The sequence below is a fragment of the Neospora caninum genome, chromosome IX (genome assembly GCF_000208865.1).
Source record: "Neospora caninum Liverpool complete genome, chromosome IX".
Classification (NCBI taxonomy): Eukaryota; Apicomplexa; class Conoidasida; order Eucoccidiorida; family Sarcocystidae; genus Neospora; species Neospora caninum.
In genome coordinates this window covers 1,914,702-1,926,031 of record NC_018390.1, presented here as the reverse complement: position 1 = coordinate 1,926,031, position 11,330 = coordinate 1,914,702, and the positions used below count along the sequence as shown (strand labels likewise).

General features: G+C 57.3%; 1 protein-coding gene across 1 annotated transcript; it reads right to left on the bottom strand.

Annotated features, from left to right (window-relative positions):
* Positions 1 to 5,077: 5,077 nt before the first annotated feature.
* On the bottom strand, positions 5,078 to 10,118 carry NCLIV_040750 (putative GRIP domain-containing protein; the record flags this gene model as incomplete). Its single annotated transcript, XM_003880984.1, has 2 exons — positions 5,078 to 7,782; positions 9,545 to 10,118. The coding sequence occupies 2 exons, from the start codon at positions 10,116 to 10,118 to the stop codon at positions 5,078 to 5,080; spliced, it is 3,279 nt and encodes a 1,092-aa protein (XP_003881033.1).
* Positions 10,119 to 11,330: the final 1,212 nt, after the last annotated feature.

The window sequence follows — 11,330 nt, the reverse complement described above, 5'->3', positions numbered from 1 at the left end:
CATCTACACTTTTCGCGCACCAGGCAAGAGGAAAACGGCGCAGGATTTGTTCGGGCCAACAGGAAGAGAAGCCTTTCCTTCCTGGAGACAAAAAGTCGCGCTGTGGAAGGCCGAGAAGGCGCATGTGCATGCTCCGCGCGGCGGTACAGACACCCGAATTCTTCCGCTCCTGCAGAAGACCCGCGCTGAGAAACGAGACAAAAACGATAACCCGGACAGAAAAGGATCTGCCCCGTTTCCTCGAGCGCCATTCACTTTTGTGACCCATCGTTACCGTCAAGCGCTGTGCAGGGCTTTCCTAGCTCGGCATGCACGCCAGCAGGGAAACACGCGCAACTTTTCGCCTCGCAGATCCGTCAGGAAAGATTCGGCGACAGTTTGTGTCCACGTGGTTTCTTCGCCGGTCCGAAAGATGGTCAGAGGAGAAAGTTGTCTTTGGAGTGTACCTCTCTCCTTTTTTCAACGGCGACGTGCACCTCACTCAGTGCAAAACTGGCTCGGACCGTCCACCAAATGTTGAGTCACTCTGCGTTCACGACTAGAGTGCGACTCGATCAGATTTCTTTAACGAGCAGGCTTGGTCTCGCCGATTGCGTCGAAAACCCAAAAGTTGACGGCACTCCACGTGCCTGTGCAGGGGTTTTCTGTCTTCTGCTCCGCTGGAAACACGATTAAAGTCCAGATTCGGAGAGGACTGCTGGCCGCAACACGGAACGGCAACCAGACTGTCCTAACGAGCATCCACACGCGATAAACGGAGGACGGAGTCACGGAACGGAGGCGACACACACGGGAAAGAGCAGCAGTTGGTTTTGGAATGGTACCCTAATGCACAAATTCTGGCGAGTCCCAGTCTGTAGAGGAAATAGGCGATCGCATTAGTTCTTGGGAAATCAAGTGGCCAACCCCCCATTTCCGATGAGTACAAAAGAAGTTACCCTATCCTTTTTACTACGCGGGGTGAACAAGCTGCCGAATCGACGGCCAGAGCGTAGCCTGCTGGCATAGAGCATCCTTCAGTGAAATTGCGACGATCACAGAGGCAAATCATCCTGGAACTGCGGTGGGTTCTCTGCACATTTTCAACTTCCGCTCCAGCCATGAGAGTGCATGCTTCAGGTGTCGAACCCGGGTGAATGACCGGGTGTTTCTCGGGGATCGCATCCTGTGCCGGCCGCGGAGTGGAGCATTCGTGCAACTAGGACTTGTTTCCGTTTCTTCGTGGAACGTGCCTCACGCGTGTGCAGAGGAGCAAGAAAGTTACCAGGAATGCATCGGTACTGGAACACATGGAATGGTTTGGAATTGGAGGTTTCAACTATTTCCACAGATGGCATACTCACCTGTTCAGAACACGACTACGGAATCCATTTCGCGGATAAGTTCCTTGCCTGCAGCAAGGCAGCAACGCCCTTTTCGAGCTCTATTTCTTTTGCTGATCCCGCGGTTTGATTTAACGGAACACACAGTTCCAGTTCCGAATTAGAGCTTCCTTTTCTGCCCATGAAACCCAGGTGCGCCACGTGTCCCCGTCACAATGCACAAGCTGCAGCCTCCGCGCGGCTGCGTTTTCTGCCCAAATTCTAAGCTATAGCAACTTGGCTTGCAGCTGAGGACGTGTCGACACCGGATCCTGTGAGGTTTTGTTTAACCGCCTCCTTCCTGGGATTTCCAAAGGCGAGGCGCTTATGAAGCGTCCGTATCTGCGTACAGAAATACCCACACATGCATATGCTTCCTGTTTCGGTGCGGAAGCGGCTGCCGGAGCTTCACTGGGAGGCTTACACATGGACAGGACGCCGCCTTTTTTGTGGCTATGAACAGGAAGGTTCACCGGCGGTGTTGCAGGTGCGCAGTATCTGCTAGGGTAGTGTTTATTACGCGTGAAAAAACGTGTCATGGTCACGGTACGGAAGAGCTGGGGAAGACTAGCTCTCGCGGATCGCGTACTGTTTCTCGGTGGGTGGACGCAGGAGGCCCAGTTAAAACAACCGACTTGCGGGGAGAAGTGTGCAAGGAAACCCCCGTTTCGCTCGCTCTTCGACAGGCCTTTCTCTGACGCGAGTCTCGTCCCCGACGTCGAGGACTTGTGGTGCGTTGCCGCTTTTTATCGAAAACAGACACTTGATACGACTTCAGTCTCTGTTCTGTTCAAACCATTTTCCCCCCGTGTCTGTTTAATGCCACATCGTAAACGGTGTTGTCTAGCGTATTATGCGGAGCAGACGGAACAAGGGTGAGGACTAAAGCTTCAGCGCCGAAAGATCCGGCAGCGGACTTCAGCGTATAGTGAACTAGCTTTCTAAAGCAGGGTGCCGTCCAAAACTGGTGGTGTGTTCGGATTTGTGCCTTCGAGTTATGTGAAGGCCGAAACGCGCCGAAATCGACAAAACACACGGAATTCTCTCAACTCTCTCGTTCCCGAAAGAACCCCATTCGCCGCGGTGTATGCACATGCGTGCCGGTTTCTCTCAAAAAAGGCACACGACGTGCATGCGCGACAGCGCCGGCTTGAGTCGAGCTCGGCACGACTTTTTGTGCCGAAAAACAGTCTCTCTCGAAAAGATAACGCATTTGCACGAGCAACGTTTCGCGCAAGATTTGGGTTATAGGCTGTTTGCCTTCAACGCGCTCGCATCTGTGGAGCCGACTTTCCGTGGTGACCTCTCTCGCGCTTCGCGTGTGGGATATCTCTCTGCTGGCCGATTTGTCCGACTTTGTCTTTTTCACACGTACCGAGAGGATTTTCCCGGACGAAGCTCGTTTTACGGACCCCGAAACGCGGACCCGGGTCATCCTTGTTTCCCGGCCCCCCTGCGTGAACCGTGTCGAAGTCGTTTCATCTTCGTCTGTTCCTTTCGCTCGACGCACCTCCCCGTCAGTGTGTGTCGCCAGCCGCACTGTCTGTTCGAAAAACGGTTTTTCGCCACACCGCGTCGCCCCTTGCGTTCATCTCTTGTCCAGTGACCATGTTCGCCTTGCAGGATGCTGAGCAGCGTCAGCTGCAACGGATGATGCAGGAGAAGTTTGTCAAAAGACTCCGAGCCTTTGCGATCTACGTCGCCGCCCTCCGCGCGCTCCCCGTAGTTCTCTCGATCTTCTCTTCGGAGACGCCGAGCGGCCAGTCGTCTTAAAGCAGCGACTTTTACCTTGCTGCCGAGGCGGCAACGCGAGAAAACGATTCCCTGACGCCCGCGCCGCTGCAGTTGTGCGCGTCCGCGTGACCAGGATGACACGAAATTCACTGCCGTCCTCAGAGATCGGTCTACCGGAAGACACAGAGCCTGCGTGGAGTGGATTCCTCGAACTGAAGGGTACTGCATAGCGGGCGCTTTGCCACCAAAGGCATTTGCCGGTTGTTCTCGAGATGCTGCGGAACGGCGCAACGATCTGCCCACAGATCGGCAAAATCTCTTTCGGTGAACAATGACCGGGGAAGACTCTGCGCACGGGAAAAAACCGAGGACTATTTCGAGCTGTCCTGATGTTGGGGGTTTGCCTTACTGCTGGACGCGCGAGTGGCAGGGCGTAGGTGGGCGTTTGGGATGCGTTTTTGCCTGCCTACGTTAGGACGTTCGGGTGTTTGAAAGGAACCTGGATTGAGACAGGGGAACATGTATCGGTCGCATGTGGCAAATTGGTTGTGGCCTGGGTCTCTGTGTGATGTGCCTGCAAATTATTCTCGAACGGGCTGTAAAAACGAGCCATGTTGTCCGATTTTGTCAGTGTCAACGCCAGTGAAGAACTCTCAGGGTTTCGTCTCGAGTCGGGCTTCGATCGGGAAACGGAACTCACTTCCTTCTCGCTATACAGAGTTGGCGGGGCTGCTAGGGTCACCAGCTTAGCGTTTTGACACGGAGAATCTGGACAGCATGATGATGCGTATACTTCTAAGACTACGAAGGCAGGCAAAAAAATCAGTTTCACGAGAGGGGCTGGAACAAGCTGTAGCTGAGATTCGACGCGGCTGGCTGCAGCTCTAGCCCGGCCGCCGTGCTCAACGCACGCACACCGAAATCCGACGACGCACAACATCTGTGGCAGAGAACAACACCATACGTTCGCGTCTATCTCACAACTCGTTTCTCATGCCCGTTCTCTACACGGAATCGATCTTTGATAATTGCTCGGCAGCCGGTTACCATACGCGATGGACGTTCAAATAGGCAATGAAAGTGGACCTGATATTACCTGATACCCGCCGATGGCCAAATGGAAGCTGAACCCAATAGAAAACAGTATTCTCTATCGATATACACAAAAACCTCTCTCTCTCTCTCTCTATATATATATATATATATATATATATAAGGCTAGCGTGAAATAGTGCCTGGCTCGTCGAAACCCTTTGGTCACAGATATCACCTCGGCACGGCGACTTTTGACGCAGATAGCGGAGAAGACTTGGCCAGTGTGATGTGGGCATTCCGTGGAGGCGGAGTCTCTCAAAAGACAAGCAGGCGTTTTCGACGCTTGATCTGTTCCTCGTCAAGGGTGCTCTAGGCCCCCAGCGCAGATCTCGAGAGGCAACGCAGTGCCGCACACGTTTCGAAGCAACTGGCGTATCCAGTGGTTTCTCCATCGAAACGTATAGACATCCCTTTCAGGCAGACTGGAGCTGAGAAAACTTGGGTGTGGGACTGTCTTCGCTAGGGTTTTCCTGTGGCTGCCTCTACCACTCTGTGGTCGCGCGCGGGGTCCGAACGGCGCAAAAAGAAAATTTCTGAGCCACTCGCTATATCCGACCGGGCTCCCCGCTACCTTCCGTCTCACACAGAAGACCAAAGAATCTCGCTGTGGCGTTGCAACTTGCCACGCTCCCGTCGGCAACCTGACAGTGGTTTCTACGAAGAACATACCCCCCCTTTCCTCCCTTGGGCTCTTTTTTCTAGTGGAGGAAGTCAACCGCACCGTGTAGCCGTGTGCGAAACCCATTTCTGTTCCCACACAGCAACGCAACGCAGATGGAGAAGAGACGCGCTCTCTCTCTCACTCCGCCCCTCCCTGAGCGTCCTTCGGTCTCGACGACCTGCTTATAACCTTGAAAAGACTCCCGTTCCTCCCGATTTCTCAACTGTCAAGGCAGACCGAGGTGCTGCGCAACAGCGTAGAGCGCTCCCGCGGCGCCTGCGAGAGGCCCTGTCCCTCCAGTCTCGAGCATCTGCCGCCTCTCGTCCTCGTTCATCTTGAGGACCGTGGCAAGGACCGGTAGCAGCGAGACAGCAGCCTTCTCGTTGCCTCCGCGCTGGTACTGGACGTAGCGAATCAACACGTTCCGCAAATACTGTCCATCTCGGATCACGCCGTCGTCTTCCTCTACTCCCTCCAGGCTAGCGGACACCGATGTCTTCCGAGTGTTTTCCCGGCCCCGCGGGGCCTCCACGTTCTCCTGGCAACCTCCCGTTCCGTCGCCGCCCGCTCCAGGCAAGGAAGTCGCCCGCCCTTGACTGTCTCTGAGCTTGCTCGCGTCTTTTAGCTTCCTCCGCAGCCTCTCACTTTCTCCTCGCTCGCGCAAGACTTCCTCACGAGCCTGCTGGAGCGCGTCCTGAAGCCCGCGGATCTCTGTCAACGCCTGGGTTTGTCGAACAGCCATCTCCTGCACCACGGCTCCAGGGTCCACCCCCCCGATGGGCATCGAGGCTCCGAAGGTCAGGTGCGAAGCGGCGCTCCCCACGCTGGCATCGACGTATACGTCTGAACCCGGCGCATCGGAGTCATTCAAGGCCGCAGACGGCCCCTGTCTCTGTCGCTGGAGAGTCGCGAGTTTCTGTCGAAGGCGATTCAGTGTCTCCTCCTTTTCTCCAAGAAGTTCCCACGCTTGCTCCCGATGGCGCCCAAACGCACTCTGTGCCTCTTCCAGCTTTCGCTTCAATTCTGCAACCTCAGCGCGCAAAGACGACTCCGGAGACTCGTCTCGCTCTGTCGCAGCCAGCGGCGAGGCGTCGCCCGGCCGCTTGCGCGTGGCCTTGGTACAGGCACTAGAGACCGTGTTTCCGCTCTCCTTCGTCCCTTCAACGAAGCTGAATGGCGATCCGGACGCCTCCCTGTTGGCCCTTGCCACGCCCTCTGGTGCTCCGTCTTCTGGGCTCGAGTCACAAACCCCCTTTTTCTCGCTCCCTGTCCCCCCACAAACTTCCTCACTGTCGATCGGCGAACGGGTTTCATCCTGCGAGGTCCTTCGACCTGCCGCCTGTTCGGGCTCCCCGTGACTCGCCTCGCCTAATGCCCCGTCTCCTCTTTCTCCTTCTCTCTCCCAGTCAGGAGGGTCGCCCCTCTCTTTCCGCACGGCTCCGCCAGTCGCTTCGTCGCGGGCTGACGGCGTCGCGCCCCCACCCTTCTCTCCAGAAGCGCCTTCGCCGCCGTTCAAAAGATTTCTCGAGTCCGCGCTCTGCGCGTCTTGCGACTTTCCCGAAGCGGCGTTCGCCGCTTCCACGGCGCGCGCCGCAGCCGCCGACACCGCCAAACAGTTCGGACAGAGATCGCGCTCACGGCCTTCGCAAGCGTCGAGGCGCCGCGCTGAGCTCGCATGGGATCCCGACGGGGCCGCGCCCGCGCGCTGCAGACGGCCGACGAGGAGATGCGCCTTTTCCTTGGTCACCTTCGCCACTTGCTGCTTCAACTCGGCGACAGTCGCGCGCAACTCGGCGCCTTCCTGCTCGGCCTTCTGCGCCTGTTGCTCCCACTCGCGGGCGGTCGCCAGCGCAAGGTGTTGCGCCTGGACCGCCGCAACGCCCCGAGCCTCTTCCTGCTCTAGCCAGGATGTTCGCAGGTCTTCAAAGTCCAGCGGTGGCCGCCGCTGCTGGCCCGTGCGCGAGACGGCGGTCCAAGCAGACTCCCGCGGAGCGGCGTGGAGGGGCGTGGCGCCGGAAAACCCCGGATAGGTCGGGAAAACCATCTGCGCAAAGAGCAGGAGAACTCGGTTTTCTTCTTCCAGCTGCCGGAGCAAGTTCGCCAGCTTCTGGATCCCCATCAGTGCATCGTCCTCCGTCAGCTCGTCTGCGGCTCGGGTGTCTGTACACCCCACCTGGCCGTCGGCTTGGCTGAAGGAGGCAACGCCCTCCTCGTCCGGTCGCGACGCAGCCTCGACGCCTCGCGCCTTCCGCGACGGGTCCGCCTCGAAAAGCCCGTTCTGTTTCAGGACATCCAACAACAGTTCCCGTTCTTGGTGGCGCTCGGCGCCCTGCGCCGCCACGGTTTCTTCCAGCTTCCGCATGCGCTTGAGGGCGGCCCGGAGCTCGCGTTCGCGCCGGCGCACCAGGCGCTGGAGCATCAACTTCTCCGCGAGGTCCCCGCCTGCGTCGTCCGCGCCCTCGCCCGGAGTCGCCGGCGGGTCATCCTCGTCAAACAACTGATACGGTTTGGCGGGCGCAGGAACACCCGAGGCAGACGGACTGTCCCTCGGCGCGGTCCGGAGCGGCGTCGCGGCGTTCCCGCTGGCGACTTCGCCTCCAGTTATGGCGTTCGCGACGAGGCCGTCGGCAGTCCCTCTGGGCGTCTCTGCACTGCGATGGCGACTCGGCGCGGGGAAGGTGCCGGAAGCGAGCGTGGAGGTGAGCGTCGAGAAGAAAGAAGACGCTGCGGCTGCGGAGGCCGAGAGCGATGCCGAGGCAGCCTTCGCAGCGGTGGTGGCTGCTGGGGTCTGGAGAGAAGCGAATCCGGATGTCTGTTGAGGGCCAGAAGACGATGCCCGCCCAAAGAGGAAAGAGGACGAAGGAGACGCGCCGAGAGGAGACTCGTTGAGAGCTCCGAGAAGGCCTGTCCCTGTTAACTGCGACATCCTCGCTGACCACGCGCAAGCAACAACGCAGGCATCTCTGTAGCGATTCACATGCACGCCTTGCACCCTCGACCACACGTCCCTGCTCACCCGTGCATGGATGTTTGCACAGAAACGAACTGGCTTTTTTTACGAGCTACGCGGCGGGGTAACGTCAGCTTGTTTTTCCAGAAAGACTCGCGAGGACGCAGCTGGTCCTCCGACACCTCAGTGCACACCCTCTGCTCGAGAATTTGAAAAGGCGGACAAGAAGGCAAAAGAAGAGACGGCGAATCCGAGGCCAACGAAGGGAAGCGGTTACCGGGTTCAGTCTTCAGAAACCCCGCTGACGACGCTGCGAGCCGAACCCGTCCACCGCGTGACAGGCTGTGCGGAAACAGACGAGGAAAAGACAGCACAAGACTCAAAAGGGGCGGAATTGCTCCAACTAACGCCTGAAGAGAAGCGAGAGGGGAACAAACGTTTCTGTCGTTCGAAAAAAGGCTCCGAGCCGTTTCCACGCGGTTGTCGTGGCAAAGACTCCAGCGAGAACCTCCGTTGAAAGCGGAGAGGACATGCAGAGAAATGAACAAAGAGGCAGCATTTCAAAAAAACAAAAAACGCGAAAGGCGAACCCGCAAAGAATAAAGAAGACAAAACAGACAAAGCGAACACACAGGTTCGGAGGAATGAATCACCAAGACACCGGCATCGTCGCTTGAAAATCCTTTTCGACGCATGCAACCGCGTCTCAGTGCTCAGCGCCACATTTTTGACAGAAACAGATTTCGATCTACGCCCTTTTTTGGCGTATACAGAACGGGCGCGTTTAAAATGCGTCCACGTTCTCTAGTGTATATGCACGTTTTCACGGAGACGGACAATATCGGGCATACGAAATGCTACGTATCGGAAGGATTGGACGTGTCCGATACAGCGAATTGTACGTGAAAAATCGGTGAGAAAAGAAGTGTTTGCTCGACGTACGTTTTTGCTCATATATGAGCACCGACTATATATTCACATCTACACGAGCGGATATATATATATATATATTTACACGCATCCGTATGCGTCATAGAGACCTTCGGAACCTAAATTCATCTCCCTTTTTCGGATTATTTATGCATGCTCCGTTCCTTTATGTATGAAACGCTTCCTCAGCGTGCAGCTTGCATCTCGTCGCTTCGTTCGGAGGTGAACGGTTTCTTTTTCTCAGTTTAAAATGTCCTCCTTCTTCACAATCGCTTGCGAAGCGCAGGCAAAGCGTCTCGTCTTGCTTTCCGCTTCTGTGAGGATGGGCTTGGCGTGTTCTGGTTTGTTGCGAACATCTTTCGAGCGACAAAAACGGAGAACTTCCCCTTCTTCTCGAACCGTCGCTGGTCCTCTTTCTCTCTCCTTTCCTCTGTGCGCGTCTCTCAAAAGGCCTCTCGAGTGGTAGCTGTTGTTGCGACTCTCTTGCAGCCTCCCTGTCTCCGTGCGGCTCTCCGGCTCTTCTTTGTGTGTCGTCGCGCCTCCCATCATCGCCACTCGGCCAGGTTCTGTGTTTTTTCTTGAGGGTTTGGAGAATCTTCAGAGAAAAGGGGGAAAAGTATGGACGAAACCTCCTGTTCGATGAAGGAAAACACCCAACAGACAGCGGCAGCAGTCCATGTCTGAGTGACAAAGCGAGTGCAGGGAGGTCAGATGTGCAGACAGATGGAGCGTGTCGCTTCGCCTGCGGAGTTCCTGTCGAGGAAATGGAGGCGAACGAAACCGTTGAGAACTGCGGTTCCCCACTCCACGAACCCCCTTCGCCTCCCCAAGAACACCGTTCTACTTCCTCTTCCTCTTCTCCTGTCTCTTCTCCTGTCTCTTCTCCTGTCTCTTCTTCTGTCTCTTCGTCGTCATCTTCCTTTTCCTCTCCTTCTGATCCTTCTTCTGTTCCTTCTTTGCCTTTCGCTGCCTCGGGATGCGGTGCGTCAGCGCCGCCGTTCTCAGGTCTCAGCCCCGATGGACCGAGAGCCCAAGCGTCGCACGCCTTGCCGCCCGTCGATGTCGGGGCGTTCCAGTTGTCTCCACTGCTGAAGAAGTTGCTGCACTTGCGGGAAGCCTTCGAGCCGCCCCTCCTCCAAGTCTTTGGTTTTCCCTTCTTCCTCCGGCACCAGCTGCCTGCGGTGTCCTGCTGTTCCTGCTGTCTCCACTGTTGCTGCGACGTTGCGCGCACCGCGCCGGTGATCAGAGTCTCGTCTCTGTCGGTCTCTCCCGCGTTGCGGCCGCCCCGTCCTCTGTCTGATTCGTCGTCTTCGTGCTCGACCGCACCTTCGTCTCCATCTTCGAATTCTCTTTCGACTTCCGCCGTCTCTGGTAGCTCTTTGGCCATTGCCTCCTCCGGAAACAGGACAGCGTGCGTGGAGAGTGTCGAGTGGGCGATTCCTTCGTGCTCCGCTGCCTCGTCCACTGGAGACAGGTGCACTCACGGTCGCCGGGGCAGGGGAGAAGGCGATCGTCGCATGCGTGCGCCGGCTGCAGAGGCGATGCCTCAGCCAGGCAGCGCGGAGTCGCGAGACGGAACCGGATCTCCCTTCCGCTTCTCCGCTGTCCAGAGCGGGGAAACATCACAGACACGAAAGCCCAGGAAAAGAAGGCGACTCGTGTCGGAGGTGGATGAGCGAGGAACTGCAGGCGAGCGGAGCCTGCACTCGCAGGAAGAACGTGAAGTCGAGATCTTGCTGGCAAGGAATGTCCTCAGACAAATCCGCCTCCCCGGTGTCTCTCAGGGCCCGTTCGTGCTCTTCTTCACCAGCGACTGGCTGCATTTTGTCCAAAGGTGCGTGGAGAATGCACAAAGGCGCGCAACGGAGCAGCCGAGATACCGGGAGGGCTGGGAACATGCGGGGAAGGAGAGAGAGAGACTGGTCTCAGAAGCACGGCCATCACGTTCTTCGTGGAGAGAGGAATGGGAGAGCGGGTACGAGATGCAGCCTGCAGAGAGGTGCTGTGGACGGAGCAGAGGCGCGAAGCGCCTCCCTGACACCACCCAGGAGACGAGCGTTTCTTTCAGTGGAGAAACGGAGTCACAACCGATCGCGGAAGAGGACCAGGAAGAACGAGAGCATCTCTACGAAGCCGCAGAGTCGCCGCCTGTCTGGGAGGGGAGCGCAGGACGAGGTTTTCAGGTCAGCCAGGCTACGACAGGAACCGAGGCGACTGAGGACGCGTTCCGGGGCACTGCGCACTCGAGTATAAGCCGACGCCGGAGATTTCTCTTGGACTTGCCCGTTCAGTTGGGGAAGCAGCTGGCGACAGTTTTATCAGTCGAGGTCTTGAGTCGATCCCCACGCACGGATATGCGGGCAGAGGCTGTTCACGAGGCGATCAAAAAGTACCTCGCTGCGTGGAGCTCGCGTCGGCGCGAAGCGGGCATTCTCCTCAGAGCAGCCTCGCGCAAGCATGCCGACATTCGTAGATCTCTGTCGGAGAGGCAAGAAAGCACTCACCCGCCGCTTGACGGTCTGTCGAGGCCGACGAGGAATGCGATTGAGGACGACCGGCAGAGGTTGCTCGAGACAGGTCAGCGACCGGAGGGTGAATT